This window comes from Bactrocera tryoni, chromosome 5 (assembly GCF_016617805.1).
Source record: "Bactrocera tryoni isolate S06 chromosome 5, CSIRO_BtryS06_freeze2, whole genome shotgun sequence".
NCBI lineage: Eukaryota > Metazoa > Arthropoda > Insecta > Diptera > Tephritidae > Bactrocera > Bactrocera tryoni.
Window position 1 is genome coordinate 42,911,504 of NC_052503.1, and position 25,015 is coordinate 42,936,518.

At 39.6% G+C, this 25,015-nt stretch overlaps 2 protein-coding genes across 3 annotated transcripts in view; one reads left to right on the forward strand and one right to left on the reverse strand.

The window, feature by feature from the left end:
- LOC120778098 (TOX high mobility group box family member 4) lies at positions 1-2,687 on the forward strand. Of its 2 annotated transcripts, none has more exons than XM_040109800.1 (2): positions 1-302; positions 1,178-2,687. In XM_040109800.1, exons 1-2 carry the CDS (start codon positions 123-125, stop codon positions 1,982-1,984), a joined length of 987 nt encoding a protein of 328 aa, XP_039965734.1. In that variant the 5' UTR covers positions 1-122; the 3' UTR covers positions 1,985-2,687. The 2 variants fall into 2 exon arrangements, with proteins under 2 accessions (XP_039965734.1, XP_039965735.1); XM_040109801.1 differs by lacking the exon at positions 1-302 and adding an exon at positions 917-1,059.
- Positions 2,688-3,074: 387 nt separating this feature from the next.
- Positions 3,075-25,015, reverse strand: part of LOC120778097 — a 103,012-nt gene continuing 81,071 nt past the window's right edge. Inside the window, exons 4-7 of the mRNA XM_040109799.1 lie at positions 10,403-17,118; positions 7,669-8,431; positions 5,958-7,593; positions 3,075-4,713 (exon numbers count right to left, since the gene is read on the reverse strand). Coding sequence (XP_039965733.1) covers positions 6,005-7,593; positions 7,669-8,431; positions 10,403-15,019 — 6,969 coding nt within the window. The 5' untranslated portion in view covers positions 15,020-17,118 and the 3' untranslated portion in view covers positions 3,075-4,713; positions 5,958-6,004. The remainder of the gene's footprint in view (positions 4,714-5,957; positions 7,594-7,668; positions 8,432-10,402; positions 17,119-25,015) is intronic.

Sequence of the window (25,015 nt, forward strand, 5' to 3'; positions counted from 1 at the left end):
CAAGCCTCGAAGACATCAATGAAAAAATAGTTTTTCGGGTTTGTTTCATTTTTTATAGTTTGTTGCTTGTTAATAAATAAACAATTAACATAGCAACCAAAATCGACGCAAGGCGTGTGAGAATGAATGCGCAGTTCCATACACCATCATTCGGAGACGAGATAATATTCGATTTGCCAGACAACGAGACAGATTGCGCCACTATAAGTAAAGTTCAAGGTGGTGCAGAAATTTACGCCCCCAGTAGCGTGATAAATCAACAACGTCAGGAAGAAGGATTAATTCAACAACAGCATTTTAATGTAAGTGTAAATAAATAATATTAATTTCAATATTTATAAAACGTGAAAGTATTTTATACATCGGGTAAAGGAGCGAAAGCTGCTATTTGGTACTGAAGTAAAATCGATGTGCAATATAAATTGAACGTGAAATAGCAACATTTTTTTAAAGATACGTTCATTTTTTAGGAAACACAATAGCGAATAGATTTAGCAGCGTGTTTCAGCGTAAATTAAAAAACATTTATAAATCTGTCATTTAAGTTGAACAAAGATTATAATCACAACAAAAACGATACTACGAAATTGGATTAGTATTTGTTTGTGTAAAAATAACAGACCTACATAGTGACCGGCAGACTGATGGACAATCAATAGAAGCTGAAAATCAATGAAGCGAGTACTGCGCTCGGCAAAGGGGAATTAAAAGCATTTTTGGTGAGAGGCACATAGGGTCCCTGCGTACACAATTGATATAAACGTTGACGTGGTTTTTTGTGCATTCGCTATAACTTGTACTAAATGTTTCCGATATTGTTGTCTCGGGATTCAAAACCACATGACGATTATATCCATGAACAATTATTCATATGCGGTACGGGTTTGTTTTGTAGAACTGTGTGTAGATAGAGCGTGCGTTATCGCAAATCATTTTGTATTATTTTAGTCACCAAGCTTCGGCCGCCACATTAAGTTTAATTATATTTTGATTAGCAGCAAGGCATTCGCATTGAGATATTTTTTTTTTGTTTTTAAGGAACAGATGAAGAAACTTTTAGTAAGTTTTTTAGGTATTTCAAAATAAGAATGTTTTCTTCAAATTCTATTTTTTTGTTTCCTAAATGTTTTAGATTTATTAATTAACTTATATTGCTTTCTTTTTTTTTTGGTTATAGACAAAGAGAATTCGTAGCATGGACGTGTCTCTGGATGAGTACCATAGCGCCAATGATGAATCCTTCGCGAATACCGCTTATGCCGTATCGCCAACGAAGAACGCACAAAACACACCAACAGCAACACTAGCTGCACGCAAGCAATTAGCGCCAACAGCTACGGATGCCAATGAGCCCGCTAAACCGCTGTCAGCATACGGACTATTCTTTCGCGATACTGTTAGCGCAATAAAACAACAAAATCCCAACTGTACTTTTCAAGAGTTGTCGCGCATCGTCTCATCTATGTGGGAGGCACTAGATGTGAGCCATAAAAATGTTTATAGCAAAAAACATGAAGCAGCGCAGGCGGAATATATGAAACAAATGCGCATATATCGTGAACAACAGGATGAACAACAGCAACAATTAGCAAATAATGTTGCTAATACTACACCGACGCCTGCTCTACAAACCAAACCGGCTGTTTTCACAATATCTCGTTACAACACAGACGGCAGCATTAACAATAACATTGCCAATAATGTTGCCAGCAACAGTGAAACAAACGTAAGTGGCGCACAGGTGCAGGCGGCAGCGCCTCCTGCGGAAGTAAACAGTGCAGCGAACGAACCACCGCAGCCACAAATTCAAATGCTCAGTGAAGCGGGTGCTGTGCAGAAATGCACACGAGAAAATTGCAATAAGCGCGCCATCATCAATCCCGATTGGGAGGATGAATATTGCAGCAATGAGTGCGTCGTCATACACTGCCGCAATGTGTTCAACGCCTGGGTGCAATCGAATCTGGAGTCACGCAAGCAATAACAGCGGGCTTATTGTAGTGGCGGCAGTGTGCGAAAGTAAGACTCTTTCTTTCAGAAACCATTAACAAATAATGGTAGTATGGAGCGTCTCAAGTGAAAAGTGAAGCTTAGTGAAAGGAGAGCAACATAAAACACTTAGTCTGGAAAACATTTTGCAGTAGCTTAATGCGCACCATTCAACTGCTGTAGACATTTCAAAGCTTCCTAGTCCCAGACAGTGCTATCACCTTGAAGTTTGACTATTTTATAATTTATATTAAAACTGTAAGATAGGTTTTCGAAAAGTAATTTCGAATTATTTTATTGTTCCAAACTTTTCATCAAAGTAAGGTCGGATTATTTTACTGTCCTAAACTTTCCATCAAATCTTATTATATTGACTTATCTGTAAGCTAGCTATAAGTTTAGCGTTTTATTTAGAGACTGCGTGTCTAAAGGCATTTTGTGGAAACACAACGCAAAACTTGAGTTCTAATTATTATTTATTTTTAACTGAAATTGATGAGAGGTTAGTTTGAAGCAAAGTAGTGAGATTTTAACAAAAAGTGTTCAAGGCTCAGTTTGAGGAAAAATAGTGAGAGTAGAGAATTTGCAGTTCCTTTGCGGAATCTTGAAAAAGTACACGTAAGAGCAACAGGTGTGCAAAACGTGTCGAATATAAATAATTATTATAATTATCTAATAAAACAATATATAAATACTAACTACTTTTGAGTTTTCCTATGTTTAACCCTACTTTTGAAAAAATAAAAGTTCTACCATACATATGTAATATTTTTTTTATTTCAAGAATTTTAGTTGCACTGTGTTCTTGAATGTATACCTTTTAAATTTTGTTATTTCAACCATATTTGTATATACTTACAAGTAACTAGTTATAAACAAGCATAAATGAAATAAAAACGAAATTTATTACTGAATTTGTTATATTAATGTTTTATTAATACATTTCTTGGTTTTCTTGCAATATTTGTATCCTTTGAAAAAGCAAAAACATTTTATTCCATTTTTTGTTTCAATTTTAATATTAATGTATATTTTATAGCATAATACAAGTAACGTACACACTTATAAATTTGTGAATTTCTATATTCGCTAACTTGCAGCCAGCCAATAGACCAATTACATACATTTCTGTAGATTCAACATTGAATCAACTGGCAAACTTTCAAAAGAAAATATCAAATCATAAATTTAGAAGCTCAAAAATCTATATATGTATATATGCTTGTATGTATGTATAATACAGTTACTTAAAACTAAAATTTCATGTTTGCCGCATTTATAAAATTAAGTCGTTTTCGCAGTATCCGTGTAAAAATGTATGTTGAGCTTACGAATATAATAAGTTCTTTCAATAGGCTAATATACACTTACAAGTATGCAAATTGGAGAGTGTATAATCTAACGCATTTCATAGGAAATGTAGAAGCAAGTAAACAAAAAAAAAATACAAAAATATACACACACAATTCAATATAATTATTATGCTGCGTATAAAAGCAAAAGCAATAGCGCATTCGAAGTAATTGAAGATCAATGTTGGCAAAAATATATGCATTTTAGCGCTTGTGCATGAAGTTAAGCGCATTTTCTATGTAAATATAAAATCATTTCAAATGGTAAACACAAAACAGCTGTTTGCTGACATTTTCCACATATTATAAGTGCAAAAAATATAAAATATAAATTTGCTGAAGAGGGCGGAAGGGTTTTCGAACGCTTTAAGCGATCTGTTACTTTCGTGGCACAAGCAAACTAAAAAAAGGAAAACAAAAACAATTGCACGTGGCACAAGCAAACTAAAAAGAAAAACAAAAACAATTGCACGCATATAAGCAATGATTAAATATTTATTTTTGGTATTTCGAAGACTCGCAGGTGCGAATGCAAATTCAAAAGTTAAAAATCCTAAAGCACACATATCATTATGCGTGCACAATGTATAATACATGTATATAAGTACATATACATATGTATGTATATGTTTGCTTGCACTTTCTGCAAAAAAGAAACGAAGCATTGCATTGTAAATAATATCACGAAAGTCTACCTTTCAACCGTAACATTAAAACCTTAACTTCGTTCGTTCGTTTCTGTTTTCAATACATTTTTGAAAATTGCAAGTAATTCTTATCTTAATTTCCTCTTCATATACGTATCATACCTTGCTAACCGCTGTGCACACAGCTGGCGTTATTTTGGGTATAATGTTTGCCTATACTTTATGGGCCTTGTGGAGGAGGGATATTTTGCGGTAATAAACACTACTAATTTTCATATTTATTTGTTCTTGAAATAACAATTTTCATCTCGCGATCAACTATTATGCTGTATAGTATATGCAGCTTTTTTATGTAAATTTGTGGTAGGCATGCAAATATACGAATAACTGTTATTGCATGTAGCTACTGCATGGTTTTTAACGGCTTTTGGTCATTTTTGATTAAAGTTGCTGTTACGTCCAGGTTTATGCAAATTTTAGATTATTGACAACTACGTGTAAGTATATATATTTTTCCAAATTTCCAAATATTGTATATATGTATATTTTTCCCAATTTCTGTATACACCGTCATTTTAAATTTGTCTTTCATAGCTAGCAATTTTCCCATCATTATTGACTAGAGTCGTTCTTTTAACCAAAGCGTTCGTAGAGCTGTTCCTTGCGTTGCCAGCCTCCTGGTTGGTAATACTGCAGATTAATCCTCTTGCTCTTATGGTAGTAAACTGTAGAAAATAAGGTTGAGATGTAGTACTGAATAGATAATTTGGTTAATATTTAAAAAATCAAATATAAATAATTAAAATTAGGTAAAAATAAGAAAAAAACTTCGAAGCTATAAAGCCTTCACAGGCGTATTTTTTATAGCATAAAGAAAGATTATAAAAAGTACTTGAACTTGCTTTGATTCAGCAGTTTATATGGCAGCTATATGCTACAGTAATTCAATTTGAACAATTTCTTCGGAGATTGTAGCGTTGCTTTTGATAATAACCTATGCCAAATTTCTTGGAGATATCTCGTCCAATTAAAAAAATTTTCCATACAGGGACTTGATTCTGTTCGTCCCATTTATATGGTAGCTATATGCTATAGTTATCCAATATCGGCGGTTCCGTCAAATGATCAGCTTGGCTATGTTCGTAAATGCATCAAGACTTGCAGCATAAGCAACAGTAGCAACACTGCAAGTTTGACGTTTGATACTTCTTATACAATTTTAATTATTATTAACATAATTTAACTAAATTCCAATACAAAAAATTAAAATAAAACAGTTTTGCACTTACTTTCCGTCAGACATCGTAGTTAAATGCAGTAAACAATTTTTTGATAGAAATTATGTATGACAGTTGATAGAAGTGTTGCTTTTTTGAACGCTTGATTATTGCAGTGTTGCAATATTGCATTTCTGAACGTTCTGTTTGTTATGCAATCGTCATGATGCGCGTCATGATGCATTTACGAACATAGCCCTTCTTTGTGAGCAAAGCACGTGTGCAAAAATTGAGGTCGATACCTCAAATACTGAGAGGTTAGTTCGCGGACAAAGGGCCGGACAAGTGGATATGACTAAATCGACTCATTAAACTGATCCGTCATACAAGTATATATAGTATTCTGTTCCCACGACAGTCGGGTCTAAATAAAAGTATGTATAGTATTCTGCTCCCATTACAGTTGGGTAAGAAGCCGGAACGGACCCGGAATTTTATCCTGCCGAGGACTGACAACTCGACACCATTCCTCGAATTTCTTTTTCATATTATATATTAGAGAAAACATGGACTATGTGAAGATGCTTTCGTGTTTTGATATGTTCAAAATTCAGCGTGGAAAGTAATATATGTATGTATCTTGAAAACTATACCGATAGTTCTCAGAACTATCATACTCTTATAGCATATAATGCATGCCAATATAATATACATATACAAAAATATAAATATTAAATAACCCCACACCGCACCTCATTTGTAGTTGAGCTCTCGCCAAGTCGCATTAAGCTTCCTCTCTCTACTCAATAATCTGCAACTCATTGATATCCATATCGGAGGACTCCTTGCAAAACGTACTGGAACGCTCCAATTTCGTTTCGACACGTGTCGGTTTCTGTTGTTGGTCGCTGCTTTTCTGAGTCGTTTGAGTTGGTGGCGGTGTTGTCTTCTCACCGCGGCCAGCCGCTGACGTGGACGTATCGATGAACAATTCGATTTTCTGCTTGACCGCATGCGCTGCCTTCAACACACCATTGGTGGCGTTAATGATTTTGTTTTTATTATTCAAATGTGCCATTTGATTGGCAGCGTTATTATTTTTATTGCTGACAAGATGATTATTTGTTGTTTTCTTTAGTTGCAGCGAGTTGGGGCGACGTGTCGGTATATTCGATGGTAGCGAATTGCGCGTATAATTGGCATTTGACGTCGCTGTGACGGCTGTGTGTGAGGCGGAACGTATTGGACCGGTGTGCGGATGTTGTTGCTTTTGTTGTTGTTGGTTATTGGTGGGTGCAGGGACGGCGTTCGTATTGCTCCGTTCATCGCCGGAGCTATTGGCGGTTTGTTGTAGTTGTTGTTGTTGCTGCTGTAATTTGTTTTTCTCCGCGCGTTTGGCGAGTATCTCACGTGATTTGGCCGATAAGAAACTATGACGCGGGCCACCTGCCGATGTCTGTTGACCACCAGCAGTGCTCTGTGACGCTGGTTGACCCGGCATCGAAATCGAACGATTTTTGAACATATCGCGCGATGAGTGTGTAGATGAAACGGATGAGAGGCGGCTGGCGGCTGACTTGGTTGTTGTCACCGAAGAGGGGCTCGAACCGGTTGATTTTATATTTTGCTGTTGCAAATGCTTCGGCGGTTTGGTGCCGATGCTTGCAGCGCGATTCGTCTTCACAATACCATTAGTCAACTTGCTGTTTTGCGACTTGCTACCGACAGCTGCCGACTGTTTGACGCTGTTGCCAATGAGCGGATTCGAACGCGACAGCTTGGTTATGCTCGAAAGTGATTCCTGCGATATCGCTTTATTTGTCATCACCGAGCTTTTCATGCTATCGCCGAGCGAATCACCGCCACGATCCGAAAAACGGTCGGCATTGTCGGCGGCCTTCATACGCATGGTGCGACCACGGCGCGATGGCGACGCCAAACTGTCCAGCGACATATTAATGGACTTACGTCCGATTTGATTAGCGGTTTTACGCGTGGCTGGACTGGAAGTGCGCGAACTATCGCTAGATGAGATCTGACGGCCTTTACCTTTGGTGGTGGCCGGTATACTGGAACTTGTAGCGCTACGCACTGGGCCATTACCAAAACCTGCTGGCGCGTGCACTTTGCGCGGCTCTAGGTAGCGTGGTCGCACCTCAGACAAACGTGCTGCTATTTTCTTGCTGTTGTCACTCTTCACTTCGGCGCTGCTAGGTTTTGGTGGCAACGCTGGTGCGGCTGTGGTGACTTTATTTATATGCATTGGCGCTTCGGATTGTGTGCGACGATGTGTGTTTAAACTGTTGCGTTCGGAAGTTGTGGCGCTCTGTGAGCTAGCGCGCAGCGCTTGAGGCACATGGACACGGGTATTCGATTTCAGAATTTTACCTGCAAAAGCACATATTATATGTTTAGGAAAAAATGGTAATATTAACATTTAAGCATGAATTTATTTGTACTTACTTGTGCCTTCACGTATATCGTTGTTGGCCTGCACACCGCGCTCGGTGGTCTGCACATTACCCGCCTCTTGAGTCTGCGTTGCCTTATAGAGTTGTGTATCCTGTGCCATGGCGCGCTTCGAATGCGCCTGTATTGCCAACTTCACCTGATACAGATCCTGGTTGCGTGTGCTACCACTAAATGTGAACGCTTTCGAGACGGGCTTGCTGCGCTTCAGATCCATCGGTTCGGTGAGACGCGCCAATGTCTGTATCTTCTTACGCAAGTCGAGATCCATACGTTGCCAAGCAGTCACACGCATAGCGCGCGAACATTGTCGTATAAGACACTGCTCCACTGCGGACAGTATGGCGCTGACTAAACGTATGTACTCAGCATCCCAATCCAAGTCTTCCTCCTGCAAGCCCTGCAATTCTTTAGCCAATTCACCAAGATTTGCCGGCATTTGTATGACTTTCGCCTGCAACACAGTGTTGAGGCGTGTCACACGCTGATAACTGCGACATGCCTGATCCGGTGTGAGCGACGATGCTGTGCGCAATAGTACGCTCTCGAGTCGCGGTATGTGACAGCTACGATCGTGACCGAGCGATAGGAAGGAGTCACTCGCTATCAGGCTAGCAAAGTGATCGGCAATGTAGGTATAGGCGGCGTCCAATATATCACGTACAAGACTCTCACAAATACCACCCCAGCGGTAGGTCGCCAACTGTGTCAGCAAGTTATCACAATCGAGCACTGTGTCCAAAACGCTCTCCGATGTCTGCAGCGTAATATTGTACATAGAAAGAAGCGATAAGGGAATTATTAAAACATAAATACAAAATATTTAATATAATAAGTAGGTTAACAAGCTGATAACGACGCTCAGTCCCTACAAATACAGCTGATTCATAATTCTTATAATTTGTCGCTTATCATCGTTAGATATCTCACTAGATAAGGCATATGCATTCATGCAGGTATATAATATACTGGGGAGTCCTCACATAATGAAAATCATTGTTCGCTTATCGCATTTGTCGGGCGTTGGGCACACACTCTTATCAATTACTTATCTCTATAGCTAATGTAGTGTTGTGGCCGTTCTTATAGGGTTCATCTATACTAAACACGCCGTAAAGATAAGAGGCTGTGCGAATTTGATTAAATTCCGTTCTCTTCAGTGGCAAATAAACAATTTCGCACTGATAATATCTCAAGGTTTCGTAGATTAAAACACATTGGCAATGAAACTGATAATTATTCCAAGATTGTATTTAGATATGGGTTAATTTAAATTATGGTTGAATGCGATTTTTCACAAGCAATCTAATTTTAAAGTAAATTCTTTGAAAAAGTTTGATTTTTTGTTGAGTTCCCAACTGTAAAGACCACTGTTGGCGGTGTTATGCCTGCCAGGCTTCATATAAAACCCACTTGCCAATGAGAATCTGCTTCATCATCACTTTTAAGTCTAGTAGTGATGGATTCCATGCTTAACGATTTGAATTTAAGTGTATTCTGCCCAATCTACAAAAGGAATTGCATATAAGGTTCTATGGAGCGTGCCGAATGAAAGATTAAAGCCTACCGTCAACAAACTCATTGGACCTTATCCGTGCTGCTTTAGATCTGGAAAATCAACAACCGACCAGATATTCACCATGCGTCAAATCTTGGAAAAGACCCTTGAAAAGAGAATCGGCACGCACCACCTCTTCGTCGATTTTAAAGCTGCTTTGGACAGCACGAAAAGGAGCTGCCTTTATGCCGCGATGTCTGTTGTGCAAACTGACGTTGCACAATACCAAAAGCTCCGTCAGAATCGGAAAGGACCTCTCCGAGCCGTTTGATACCAAACGAGGCTTCAGACAAGGCGACGCTCTTTTGTGTGACTTCCTCAATCTACTTCTGGAGAAAATCATTCGGGCTGCAGAACTAAATCGAGAGGGTACAATCTTCTATAAGAGTGTACAGCTGCTGGCGTACGGCAGTAATATTGATATCATTGACCTCAACAACCGCGCTGTTGTCAGTTCTGCTTTATCAAGAATGGATAGAGAAGCGAAGGAAATGGGTCTGGTATGGGACGAGGGTAAGACGAAATCCTGTCATCAAACATTCAGTCGTCGCACTTGCGACTTGGGTCCCACGTCGCTGTTGAGAGTAATAACTTCGAAATCGTAGATAATTTCATCTATTTTGGAACCAGTATTAACACCAACAACAATGTCAACATCGAAATCCAACACAGAATAACTGTGTAACTTCGGACTGAGTAGGCAATTGAGAAGTAAAGTCGTCTCTCCATGAACAAAATCCAAATTCCATAAGTCCCTCATTATTTCCGTCCAGCTATATGGTGCAGAGGCATGGACGATGACAATAATATCTAAAAGAAGATCCGAAAGGGTTCGAAATCCCACATACCAGATTATTTATTATTATCGGGCGAAGGATTGTCAACTTGGAAGGAACATGCTCATCCATTTAAGGAAAAAGTGAGGTTGGGTCAAATTTATTACTAATCTGTCTAGCCGACAAGGTTCAATTAACGACAGTTTCTTAATGACTTAGCATCCGCATGCCAAAATCTGAAGTAATTTTTATTAACCAAGAAGTAAGACTAAATTTCAAAGGCTTGCAATTTTATACAGTTTCAATTTCTAGCTATAGCTCTTAATAAAACTCATTACTGTTAAATAGCTCTTCAATTCAGTGTTGTAAATAAATCAAATAAAGGTAAACTCACCATGTAAGCAACAATTTGCTGTCGGCATCGTCCCAATATGTCTGCTGGCAGCTGAGCAAATTGACGTGTTGGCCATACTTTCATGTAGTGGCGACAAGTCCAGCGCAAACATTTGCGATACAAATCATCTAACGAGTGAGTCAATGCCACAGGCAGGACCTGCAGTATGCCATCGATACAACCCGAGCAGGGTTTGTGAAAATTGTGACAATAGTTCGTCTTCAAGGCGTGCGCAGTGACTTCCTTCAGCCCCTCTAAACCAAGCAGGTCAGCTAAAGCAGCCAACTCCATCAAACTAATACCATCGGGTGGATGCGAAGCGCCGGAATAAATGTGACACAATGCAAAATGTACTGCCGAATAGGAATAACCCTGTAGTGAGACCACACTCTGTGCGCCGCTACCAGCCAACATAGCGGCAAAATACTGACAGCGCGAGCGTAGAATGCATTTGTGCGCCTTTATGCGGCGGCCATGCACTTCGACGATCATGTCGGTGGCAATCTCTTGCAGGAACATTTTTAACAAATCCTCACCCAATCTGCGTGGTTGACGGCACGATATGGAAGACTCATCCATGCCGGAACGACTGATACTTGAAGCCATACTGGAATCACCGCTGATATCCGTTTGTATGTAGTCCATTTGATCACAGATAATGTCGTTCGGCAAAGAGTTGGAGAATTCTTTCGAAAAATTCGGGAAAAGACGCGACAAGCTACGTAAGTTCTCGACCGAATTAGTTATGCTGAGGAAACTATTGCCTTGAGAACGTGTCATGGTCCATGAATGAGGGCGCGTTTTCGAATCGTCACGAAATAGCCGATTGATTTGCCGATGATTGCCCACACTCTTACTCATTGATTCCGGCGAGTGTAGTTCGAACTTTGCGGGTTTATCCATATCCGACAATTTCACAAATGTACCCTTCTCAACTTCACCATGCTCATTCACCGTTTCGAGTAGCATTTTTTGTTTCTCTATGGTTGCATGTAGAGTCTCCATGGTGTGACCGGAGGCATTTTTCTTAGGCGAGGATGTTTCTTTGGCCTCAATTATGGTTTCCATAATAATAGCCGATGAGCGATTTGAGGGCACCTGTTGCTGTAGCTGTTGCTGCTGTTGCAGTGCCGCCTCACGCATTGCCAGTTCCTCATCCTGCTGGAAAGTCAAGTCTTCAGTATCAGTCGTGGATGCCGGCGACAAATCTTTTGAAAGCACACCGTCTGTTATGGAAGCCAAACTACTTTTGTCAAATGTTTCATTGATTTGTACATCACGACGTCGTCTCTTGACGCGTCCACCGTTAGCGGCACCGGTGCCAGCGAGGAACACTTCATCGTCACGCTCACCGCCCGACACAGAGTTTCTTGCCGAATTGTTTGAACATGTGCTCAATTCAGACTTGGAACCGGTGTATTCGTCGAAAGGCGACAACGAGCTGTCCACCGACAAGGAGGACGCTTTCGATATTAACGGTATTTTATCAATTATACTCATTAATCCATTACCACCATTCTCTTTTGAATCGCCATTTGCCGTAAGGCTAATGGAGCGTTTGTAGTCGCACGTGACGCCTTCTTTTGTTGCATTAGTTCCCCACGAATGTCGTTTTGTTGCGTCGTTTTGAGCGCGCTGTTGCTGTGACAGGCGACGTATAGCCGCAACTGTGATGGGTGGTTCAAGGTTGCACTTATAATCAAGCGATTTACTCTCCCCACTTAATTCATTGTCTGCACTCATCTTTAGACTGCTGCTTTTTGCCATTAATGTTTCCGTCGAGCTTGCGCTGGAACGCATCACATCGTCACCGCGTCGTTGAGCAGCATGCGAAGCATACGAACTAGATAAACGTTGCGCTAAACTAAATGGTTCCTTTCTTGGCGTGCCAGTAGGCTTCTTGCTCTCACCAATATCTATAAACATACTAAAGATATTTTTCTTATCTGCAGCCGTTGTCTCCTCTGGCTTTGGCTCTTCAGGTTTTACTTCATCCGCCGTTGCATATTCGCTCTTCGAGAGATTCACAAAGAAACCGGCCGGTTTCGGTGCCGTGTACGATTTACTCATCTGCGGCTTCATTGGTTTTTTATTGAGATCATCGTTATTGGGCTTATCATCCATATTATCTAAGGAAACATAAAAGCCGCAACCGCTCTTATGCGAACTTGTCGAATCGGAACGTTCCCGAAACTTACTTGCAGATGCTTCCATGCTCGAAGTTGAGCTGGTGCTTTTACGACGCTCCGTACGACAGTCACTCATATCCACAACCCATGACGCAATACCAGGTATAGGTTTACGTGTCTTCGGTCGTGAACGCAACTCTACCTGATCCTCATCATCGTCGCCCAGCGGACGTGTTGGTTCAAAATCCAACGAGGCAAAGCCACCCGAGACGATGGGGCACGACTCCAAACGTCGATGCACTGGTGGGCTTTCGCATTGCTTGGGCGCAAAATCTTTGATTGAAGCGCCACCGGATATAATGGGATTTGCTTCATCAAACTTGGAACGTTTTGGCGTGCGCGGCATTGGTACTGGCGAGTCTGTGGCATCGCTGCAATATGCGCCGGAATCGCGTTGGTGTGATAATGAAGAAGACATTGTATAGTCGCGATGTATGGAAGAGTTATTGCTTGAGGCATTCTCTATGTGTGCTATTGAGTTATGCGGTGTGTCCGGTTGAGTAAATGCCTTATGTGTGTGTCCATCATAGTCATCGACATGTGGACGACCGCTTAGACTAGGACGGTGTTCGTGTTCGGACCAAACTAAGCTCGGCGCAGGACTGGATGAAGAGTAGTCGGTTGTGTAGCTGAGATCATTGTGTGCTGCATGTACTGTAGTCGGATGTGAAATGCTGGTACCTGTCGAGCTGTGCACCGAAAATTTAGGACTTACCGCCAAGGGATGAATACTAAATTGTTGCATATTATGCTGAAAAATATACGGTCGTGGTTTATGTTCTTGTTCACGGCGCAACTTAACGATTTCCGAAGAGTCTGAGGAATCGGCATCAGCGACTAATGAAACTGATGCCTCTGTGGCATCCTCTTGCGTGGAGATGTGCTGCTGGGTAGCAAGTTGTTGTGCCTTACCAACCGCATCCTTGTCTTCGGTAGTCAGTGGCGCTTTTTGATTTTCGTGTTCACGTTTCCAAAGTTTTTCCTCGTCCGAGAGATTATTTGTGGAATTGGCAGAGGCAACCGAAATTTGTTTCTGCGGCGAATCTGCACCAGAATTCGAACTGGAACTTGACTTTGATGCATCAAATATTTCTGCAGTTTCAGGCAAGTCTTTAGATTTCACTTTGCACTTGGCAAATGCTTTATGGAATGATTCAAGTTTCTTAGTAGGTGAATCTTCATCTTCTACACCAACCACTTTCGTTGGCTGTTCTTCCACATGCTCTTCAATATCCTTAGCATCCTCATTCGACTGCTGTCCATCCAGACTTGGAAAGGATAGCACTTCATCTTCATCACGTAGCGATGAAGCGTCAATGAAGCAGGCGCTATGCCCGGAAGAATTCATGGGGTTCTCACGCCTCTCCAGATCACGCAACAGCGAATGTGCACTAATGCCAGTGAATAATGAGCTGGTATCTGCAGTTACTGACGCCCCTGTCGAGTAGGTGCGCTCCCGCAGGTAGGGCGCGATATCGGGCTCTTTAAGTAAATTAATTTGCAGCTCTGCTGCGCCGCATTTGTCGCGCTCCCGCGGCAGCTCGAAGGGTGCTTTCGGCAGTTTATTTTCACCATGAGAAAATTCTGTACTAAAAGTTGGATGATTTACCTCAGCCACTTTGCCAACAGCTGCGGTGCTAAGACCAGCAGTAGGTACGCTCGATGCGGCCGTTGACACCACGCTGCCTGTTGCAATACTGTTGGCGTGCGGAAACACCGATTCCCATGAGCCAGTTTCTGAAGAAATTGACGACGTTTCCATAATAACAATTTCCTCATTCTGTCGCTGCTTCTCCTCCTTCGAAGTGGAATGAATGCCGCCACCAGTTGCAACAGCAACACTACCACCACCACCAACACCACTGCCGTTGGACACCTTCATGCGCGCCGCTGGCGTTGGTGCTACTGTCGGCAAATGCACAACATCGTAGACTTTATTATCATATGCGCTGCTGCTGCCATTGTTGTTCGCACGCGCACTGGTGCTGCCAACGTTATCACCGCCACCACCTGCAGCAAGCATGGCCGCATCACTGGGACTGCTGCCGTCGGCGCATTCGTCCGCACTGCTGCTGGTGGCGGTGCTTACCGGCGAAAAAGTGTCACGCTCCTCATCGCCCAAATCGACTTCACAGGTCTTGGTCGATGACACGCTACCTTGACGTGGCAGTAAATCCAATGTGGTGGGCATATTGGCGCGCCGCAAGTCCTCACTATATTGCGGTGGCGAAGAGGTGGTCGTGGATGAGCTGCTGCTACCATTGCCGCTGACACAACCGCTGCCGGCGCGTTGCGCGGGCAAGGGGCGCGTGTGCCGCGCCGGCGCTACTGGCGGTGTTGTGGTTAACTCAAGGCCATTGGCTGTCACGCTGCCACGTTGCGCCGCCGATGGCGTAGCGGCTGTTGGTGAATGCGTGGCACTGTTCATGTTTGCTGTTGTTGTTGTTGCTGATGTGATTTCTTTATGCTGCGCTTACAAACGCTGTGTGAGTTTTGTTGTAGTTGTTGCTTTAAATTGCCAGTTGTTGCTCTATCTAATGCTTCATTAGGCAAATGGCTGCTGTACCGTTAGCGCATGCTATTGTTGCCAACGTGCGCTATTGTTGTTATGCTTTTTTCGCAGTATTTTTGATGCTGGCAAGCTGATCCGCCGTTTTGCTTTAATGCCTCCACACTTTGCAGTCACGCTCGGCGAGTTCCTTTCAGTTTGTCGCCACTCGGCGCGCGTTTGTTCTTTTACCGTGCAAGTTCTTTTGCTTTTTGTATGCAATCTAGCGGCAACAAAAAAGCGCACAAACAACAAAAACAAAAAAACACCCGTTTGCTATGCCAAATGAAGTGCTTTTTATTCGCAGGCGCTGCTGGCCGCCGGTAGCTATGAAAAATGCTGTCTGTCTGTTGCGTTTAAATTGCAACTTTTTATGCGCTACTATTCTTGTTGTAGTTGTTGTTGTGTAGCGTTTCGTGAATTCCGTTGGTACTGTGTGGATTATTGTCCGCCAATGCTTTGTCGCCGCAACTGCAGTTTGTAGGCAAATATTCTTTTGCTCGTGTTTAAGCGTCCTCGTAAAGCGAAAATAACGAATGAAGGAAGTCAAAAACAGCAAAAAAAATTACGCCGCTTCTGTGCTCGGCTCCAATTGCGGCAACATTAAACTACTTAAATGCAACAACGAGATCGGCTGCGTATATAAATATATATGCTATATAGTCGCTTATATAAGTAAAAATGCATATATGTACAACTGCTTATATGTATGTGAGCGTGTGTGTGTGTGCACTTACACTACTCGCTGCTACGCTAGGTAATGCTATTCTATTTGCAACTATTTCGCTGTGCGTCGCTGCAACTTCGCATGGCAACACAAACACCGAACGCGCGAATTCTTGGCTTTGCAATTATAGTTGACAACAGGCGTACACTGCGTTGTTTTAGCTATGCGGATGAACGCAACTTTTTGCCTTTTGCTTTGCGCGGCGTTCTTCTGCTATTTGTGACACTCAATCAGCGTGGCGTCGGCCAACCAGAATGGATCGCCAGCAACTTGTAGCGTCAACGGTGTTGCGCTTGTTACGTTAGTGATCACTGCCGTTCTTGCTGTTGTTGTTGCTTTTGCTGTACCTGTTCAACAGTGTTCAATTAGTTTCTACGCCGCGCAATTTAATTGTGTGAGTTGCCACTGCCGTTGACTATTTTACAAAAATCTATTGTATGTATATTTCGTTGTTGTTGTTGCTTTGCCGCTAATGCTTAAGTTATTGCAGCTGTCACTTGTGTAAACACCTCAGCGGGTCTGTGTTGACGATGTTGCTTGCTGTTGCTGCACTACAAAGTGTTCACCAAGTCGTGCAACAATTAAGCAGCTCCAGGTATTCGGTTGCTTCCAGCTTACGCTCACGTTTACTATGCAGCGCTTGCAATGTGCTCTTGTTGCAACGCAAAATTAGAAACTCCACTTTACAATAGCAACAATAACGCTTAGTGTTGTATGCGCATAAGCAACTGCTGTTGTTGTTGTTGCTGCTGCTGTCAAAGCGCCGTATTCGTGTATATTCCCTTAGCTGTGTTGTTTTTGTAGCTGTAACTCGTATTTTTGTTTACACTTTTGTAATAAGTTCACTTTGTTTGCTGGTGCCGGTGCCGGTGCGCGTTGCTTAGCGTCTCTCTGGCAGCAGCCGTGTGGCGAGACGTCGTTTACGTTCGTCTTGTGCTTTAATTTTTATAAAGTTGTTGTATGTAGTTATCTGCTCTTGTTGCTGTTGCTGCTGTTGTTGTTGTTGTTGATAAACTGCAGTCAACATTTTGCCGTTGTTGTCACTGATTTATTGCCTCTGCCGCGTCGCAGTCTCAGCCGCCACTCGCGGTGTTGTTTATTTCTTCAAGCGGCAATGTTGTTGCTGTGTACTCGTGTGTGTGTGTGCATGTGCATTGTTCGTGCTCTCTTAATGCTATTTGTAGTTGCAGTTGTTTGCGCCTGCGTTTTTCTTTAGTTTTTGTGTTGTTGCCGCTATTAATGTATAATTAACCTGCAATGGGAAGAAATAAACAAATACATGAGTAAGTAAAACAACAATAAGTTGAGTCAAAACGTCAGTAGATGTGAAATAAATTATACCATACATTTGTATCTAAATGTGTTCTCAATTGTTTTCATACTATATAGTGGACTACTGTGGGCAAAAAATAGGAAGACTTTTTAATTTTAACTAAGCGCGAAAATCCATTTGTCGAAATATGTATTTTCTAGTATGGTATGACCGTCAGTGAGATCTGTGCCAAATGTCACATCAAAATAATCATTGGTGTTTAGTATACGCTTGTCTTTCTGAAGTACATAAAGTGCATTTGGCGATTTTTAAGATGAGTGAAATTATTCAACAAAAAAGTTCCATTAAAATTTGTGTGCGGAATCAAATATTTGATGCCGAAACGTTCAGAATGTTGTAAGAGATCTCGGTCATAATTGTTTGTCGCGATGAAGTGTTTTTGATTAGTACAAATTATTCAAAGAGGTCGAGAATGCATTGACGACGAGCCACATCCAAGACTGATGATCAACACGTCAATAAAATAGAGGAATTAGTGCTTGAAAATCGATGATTAATACTAGTCAGAGATCTTACTTGCACCGACAATTCTTGGTTTTTGGACCATGATAATACACCGTGGCATACAAATTTGGTTCTTCGTGAGTTTTTCGTCAAAATTAAAACCAATATTGTGCCGTAACCACTGTATTCGCCTGATTTAGCTCCGTGTAACTTCTGGCTTTTCAGCAAACTCAAACGACCGCTCCGAGGACACAGTTTTCGAGTAAACTGAAGACATTAAAAGTGAATCGTTAAGCAGGTTCAAGGCTATTCCGGAAATTGACTTTAATAACTGCTTCGAGGATTGCAAAAACGTTGACACAAGTGTATTGTGGGCAAGGAGGTGCAGATGCCTCTTCTATTTTTGTTTGCGGTTGAAAAAAATTAACTCTCAAACTGAGGAACTGACTCGTGTATACATATACAGTCGGACGGACGGTCGGACATGGCTAAATCTACTCATCTCGTGAAACTACCATTAATAATTATATATAGAATGTATGTTCAAGGTATAAAATAAATAACCTCTTTCAAGTTTGTTTATGGATTTGTTAGTGTGTTCAGGAAGATTTCACTTTGGTAATACATTCGGAAATTGTTCAAGTTTAATACGCAACTTCACGTTCTCCGTGTGGTTCACGAAAGTTTTTTATAAATTAGTGTTTTTTTTATAGTGTCGGGCGAGGTCGAGCTTTGAATTATGTTTCTTAGTAAACTACAGGGTTTCTACTTAACATATAAGCTTAGATATTTTCCCCGTCTTTCCCCCCTTTAAAAAAAAGCGCGTTGAATTAGGTTGGTCACTTGCAAAAAATGAGTACTGTTTTATTTATTTTTTTTTTAATTAAATACTGAACTCCTGCTAAATTACTCTATATGAGTGGTATATATGTAGATGGTATAAGGGGGCTCTATCGGAGCCGGTGTGAAAATTGGACAATGGGCGTGGCACCGGTCACAGTCTGGTGACCCGACTGACCGATTTCGACAAAATTCTTTTCATATTCCTATGTCACTCTGCGAAAATGAGCGAATTCAGACTACAATCACGCCTACTTCCCATATAACACAATTTAAAATTCCATTTGGTTCTTTCACTTTTCAGTACCCAAATAAAGAATTAATTAATATAACGGAATAAAATTTTGCGGTAATAATTCCCTTAAAGAAAGCCACCTTTTGATCAATAAATTTCCAAATCCAACCAAAACTGTTCAAGACCCGAGGTACCGAATATGTGGACCTGATACCAATAGCTGACTTTTGACCGAAACTATCGTTCAACGTGTGATATATGAAATTGAAATTCACACAGAATCCTTTTCTGGCAATAGTATTTCATTGTGTCAAAAATGGCATGAATCGGATCAATACTTTCCTGAGCTCCCATATACCTAATATAAAGATTTTAGAACTTCTGGGTCACTTTATGCTGGATATAATCCTCAATCTGAAAGAAAATTGCAGAACATGTTTTATTCACAACAGTTTATCTCTGCGCCTAAAATAGATACATACAATTCCGCGAAAACTTGACCCCCCCCATATAACTGTTACCAAGATTTTCGGACATCCACTTGACCCTGCTCCATATGATGGTATGTAAGGTAACTAAGTGAAAACGAGGGATTATTTTTTTGAGTATGTAGCATATTAGTAGTATATGGGATGAGCAAAAATAGATAAAATCTGATCGAAACTACCTCCTACTCAAATATATTTAATATAAAATGTTCGGTTGCACCCGAACTTAGTTCTTCCTTACTTGTTTTATTATAAGATATTATTATGTTCAGTTATGCATTTTTATTCATTTTCATTCATAAAATCACTTAAAATAATTTTGTCCGGTTTTTGAGACCAAATGCTCCTATGTGCACCGTTAGGAAATGAAAACAATTTTATGTAATCTTCAATTAATAGTGGTTGTTTCTCGGACGGTAAAAGCGAACCTACTAGAGTACTGCTGCAATGTTTTAATACGTTGTTGTTGTTGGTGTTGGGGCAGAAAACATTCCTGAAGTAATTTCGAGCCATGTTGCAGAGTTGACAGTCCTTAGCCGGATAAAAATCCGCATCCGTTCCGGTCACTTAGGCCCGATTGTCGTGGGAACGGGTTTCAATGCGTTTCGGAGTTCGCTTACAATTCTTAAATCTCTGTAATTTCTTGTCCCAGCACTTTCTTATTATTATCTCTATTTATTTTTGAACTTAAAGTAATCTGTAATCCATTACCTAAGTTAAAACAATTTCAGCTTTATCCATTTCATAATTATTAGCAATATAAATGTCTTTGAGACAGTTTTATTGCAAAAACTGGCAGCATTACAAGTATTTTATTTGTCGGTAGAAAAACGTAGCGCCATCAATTGATTATATAGACGCCATTTATGGTAATAAGCAGTCACAGTCTCTTTAATATGGTTTAATAGCTTGTATAAACAAATCATTAAATAGTATAACATAACAGGTTGCTGAGGACTTTGAATTGTAATAACAACTGGAAAGCCAGGCCTTTGAAACCCTCTAAATGCACTCCACCTACCACACATTACACAAATTGTTATATTTTCTTAAGCATATCAAAAGTTGTTAGCAAATATAAATAATTATATGGATATAATCACATAAAATTCATTCAACTTGAACCGATGGTGTTCATGAGTAACTATTACATATGTATATATACATATGCAATTCAATTTGTATTTATTTACATGCAAATTCTCCAAGCATTCAAATGGAAATTTCGTATTAATTAATATTCAAAAAAACCTGTCCATTTGCTTGTATATCTGAATATATTTAGGAAGGCAATAAGTTATTTTAACACATGTTTTCAATTTGCTTGCGCAGATGCGGCTTAATAGAGATTCACTTAGTCATGGTTGAGCGCCGTTATAGACTGCTCAACTGTCATAGCAAAATAAGATGTTTTCTAAAAATTTCTTTCGTAAGCTGTTCGGTAGCTTTCTTAATTCAGTATTAGCAATTATTTGCCAGTGAGAAATTCATTTCATAAAGTTTTTTTTATTTTTAATAAAATGCCAATCACGATTTCAAAGTTACAAATTACTTATGTAAATAAGTAATTAACTTTTTTGTTTAGTTTTTGGTGAGTAATATGAGAGAGAACGTTTAAATTTTCATTTACTTAAAATCAATTTCTTCGGTATTTGCTCACACAGGTTAAATACTGAGTTGTGCTATTGAGTCTTGTTCCAATGAGTGGTAATGAGCTAGTGTATAATCACTCAATTTTCTGTCAAAGCGCTGTCAGTGACAGATTACAGCAAATGAGTAAGATATTCTTAATTTTTATATTTGTGTAATTTTTACTATTACTACTCCGCCACGAAGCGGGATTAGCCTTTTAACCTAACCTACTATTAATATATATTGGGTAGTCGAAAAAGTCTTTTCGTATTTGTAATCAAACTTCAACTTAGTTTTTTTTTGTATATTAATAAACAAATACATATGTACCATTTTGGCCGACCAAATTTTGTAATTTTTCATAAATTTCAAAATATAGCGAATTTCTTCATTATTTTCACTAATTTTTGAACAGCTGTAACTTTTTTTCAATTTTGTTTTGGTTAAATGAAGCTTAAAATTTCACCTTTCCAACACCATATGGTATCACATAATGTGTTTGGTAGCATTGGAGATATACGACCGCAACGACATCTATTGACAAAATACGAAAATACTTTTTCGACTACCCAATATTTATTCTATGAGAAAAAAATTCTTTAGCAAATAAAGTGTTTTTAAAAGACTTTTTACAAAATGAGTTTTGATTTGTACTTTTGACCGACCATTTTGTTTCCTAATATCTCGTAGTCTTTTTGTTGATATTATTTCAAACATTGTTTATTCAATATATTCTTTTCAGTAAAGAAAAATCGAAAACATTAACTTAGACATCCCAAAATGGCAGTGATGTAATGTTTGTATTATTCAAACAAACAGGAAATTGATTAACCATTTGTGGTCATTTATTTGGCTATTCGTTATCAATATTTTGAAAATGGTTAAAAGGGAAATGAAAAGAACGAAATACAAAGTGCATAATTAAATATACATTGCATATGTCGACATGAGTGTAAACATATTGACGCATAATCAGAACTGCACAGAAACTTTGTTAGGGTGGGCCGAAATTATTTTCCGTTATTAACCAAAAAAAAAAAATTTTTACACTTACATTTTTAAACTTGCTTCTTAACGGCCACAGATCGCCCGTAAACCATTTTTCCTTTTTTCTTTTATTTTAGCTACCATTTCCATTGGGTTTCATTCTACTAAAATTTTTGTTTGCTTTAACAAATTATCCACTTTGGTCTACATTTGGAAATCGCCACTGAGAAGTTGGGCAACGAGTTTAAACTAACTTTACACGTTAAAGTCAGTTGCATAACACCCCAAATAATTGTCTACGAAAGGTATTAAATAAAAAGTGTTGTTGGCACGATTTCCTATCGACTCTGAATAGAAGATAAAATGGAATGAGCAATTAGGTCCGCAGGGAATCAAAACGCTACAATGAGAACTCTTTCATTTATTTCGATCTTGTGCTAGCCTATTGATTTGACTCCAATTTTTTTGGTCCTCACATATTTCAATGTTCAAATTTCTTCTCTGGATTGGAGCAGATTGACCATTCTGTCGGATTCAAATCGAAGCGTTCTAGGAAACTATATCTGGATATCATATCAGAACATGTCCAAGCCAGTCCGATTTTCTTTTTACAATTTCAGTCCACAGGGTTGTTGGGATTGTGCCTAAGTTCGTGGTGGTGACAGTGACGGGCCAAATATGGCAAATTTCATAATGCTATGGTATCGGTTAGTGAAAGTTGCAGATTTTAGATGTCAGATGCTATAGTCCATGTTTTGCAGCCATATTGAATTGTAAACATAACATTGGTGTTGATAATTGTTATTTTAGTTAGCCGCATAATGAGCAAGAAGCTCCAGACCGCTTTGAGGGCGCCGTAAACGTGTTTGGTCTTCTTTGTACGGTTGGTGATGTCTTCTTTTCATCCGAACTTGGAATTTTTGGATGTCAGAGGCTATTATATTCTATGTTTCGCAGCCGTACATGAATATTTTTATTATGGTATGTCGCTCAATAAACGAGGAGCTCCTTGGAGCGCATCGAGGGCCTCGAAGGCTTGCTTGACAATCTTTATACAGTTGCTGATGTATTCCTTTCATTCGAATTTACAACTTTTGGATCTCAGAGCCTACAATACTTCATGTTTCGCAGACGTATAAGTGTAGTCTTGGAATTCAATATTTTTATTTTGGTACGTCGCGTAATGAACGAGGTGCTTCAGACGCCGAAAATTTATTGGCTTTTTTATACGATTGGTGATATCTTCCTTTCATCCGCAAATACAATACTGTTTAAGTAACAGAAGGATTTCACATTTTCGAATATGGCAACGACTTGGAAGTTCGTCGTATAGGCGATGTTGATACGAATTTCTTTGGTTTTGCGAAGTTAATTCTCAGGCCTAATTTTGCTGCATTTCTTACACTATAACTATATCTATATATACCTAATTAATTTGACCGCCCTACTGTACAGCCATGAGCACGTTCATAAAGATATGCATATAATTATTTACCTGTGATGAGTAATTTTTGTGCATTTCCTTCTAGAATAAGATATCAATGTGTATGCACGCATTTTCTTTTTTTTTTTCATTTTTATACTATCAATTTCCGACAATAAATAAATGCACCTTGCTTTAGGCTGACATTTGTAAATAAGCACTCGATTTTTTTTTATAACAATTTAAATACTGTGTACGAGCAATTTTAGGTAGACGTTAATAATTTTCGGTGTTTTTTGGGTTTGAAGCGATTCAAGCTTCTAGCAAAACGCAGAAGACCCACGAAAGCACAGAATTTAAAAAATCCAGGGTCAAAAGTGCTTCGAGCTTGAAATAAATCATAACATCGCATTAGCATCATATACATAAGAATATGTGAGCATATGACAGCATGACAAATGCGCACGATCTAGACTTAGAAGAGATGATGGTGACTTCACTTGTCTAACTGGAGGTGCAGAAGGTACCTACTCAGCATTCTGAGGGTCTGAAACCGAAAGCTGACGGAGCTGCGGTTGGACCTCTACAAAAATAGGATCGTCTCTGCGGAGCTTTTTGTCAAACTAAAGGAAGGCGGCTATGACTAATGACTTGTCCTTGACACCCTTTACTGGCACAACCGTCTAGTCTTCAAGCCGATGTTATCTAAGGTTCCTGCACGAAAGCAACGTCATAGCTGCCCTTCTTCAGGTTGTCAAAAAGCTCGGCAGAGGCGATTCTACTCTTGTAGAGGTCCAACCGCAGTACCTTGAGTTTCCGGTTTCGAATCCTCACAATGCTGAGTAACTTCTGCACCTCTCGTAGACAAGCTCCTTGCATCCTATTTTATTTCACATGAGACGGTTGTGTGTGTCAAGGATAAGCCATTATTCCTTGCATTCTACTATATGCCACATGCCAGCAAGGCAATGACAACGGAACTTCTGTATATGCCAAAAAAGATATTGATGATTTGTTAAACAAAAATAAACTTCACAACAAATTAGAAGTCGCCTTTTGTTTAAACAAATTTCATGCGCAAATATTATTGGATAAAACAATTTGACTTCTAAGTCAACAAACTATTATTTATTCGCGGTTGCCACTGGCTTAATGCTATCAAGTGAATAAATTTGAATGGACCATGAGACATTACTTTTGCATTGATTACAAGCGCTGCCTTTATGCCAATAATTATTTCAGTAGCGTTAAATGGAAAGTAAATAAAATAATACAGGCACCAGACATACTGTGAATACTCTTTTGTATGTAAACCTTTTAAAATCACAAATTTTTCCAGCGAACAAAAAAAAAATACATTACCTTAAAATAAAAATAAACAAAAACTGACAACAATGGATTTCCGCAAAGCTCAATGGCACCTATTCGCCGCAGGCTGTTTAAATAAAGCAAGCGCCTTTGATTGGCAACACCGATAAGCTGGTGTAGGCTGTGTGACAGGTGACTTATGCATTATTTATTTTCGACTCACACTATTAATTTCTCTTATGTATATTTACAAAACTTATTTTTATGATATTTGTATGTCATAACTCACCACAATTTTTTTGTTTTAGAAAATACAAAGTGGTTTGTGCGGAAAAAAATTTTGGAATTGCGGGAGACATTTTTTTCTCGCAATTAATAACTCAAAACTTGAAATTAGCACATACGTGGGAGCGTTATTAAGTTTGAAAAGTGGGAAAATGAAATGCATTTGTCGGAACT

Coding starts and splice junctions, on each gene's coding strand:
- LOC120778098 (XM_040109800.1), top strand. CDS start 123: ATGAATGCGCAGTTCCATACACCATCATTCGGAGACGAGATAATATTC. Junction 303..1,177: donor TTCAACAACAGCATTTTAAT/GTAAGTGTAAAT, acceptor TTTTGGTTATAG/ACAAAGAGAATTCGTAGCAT.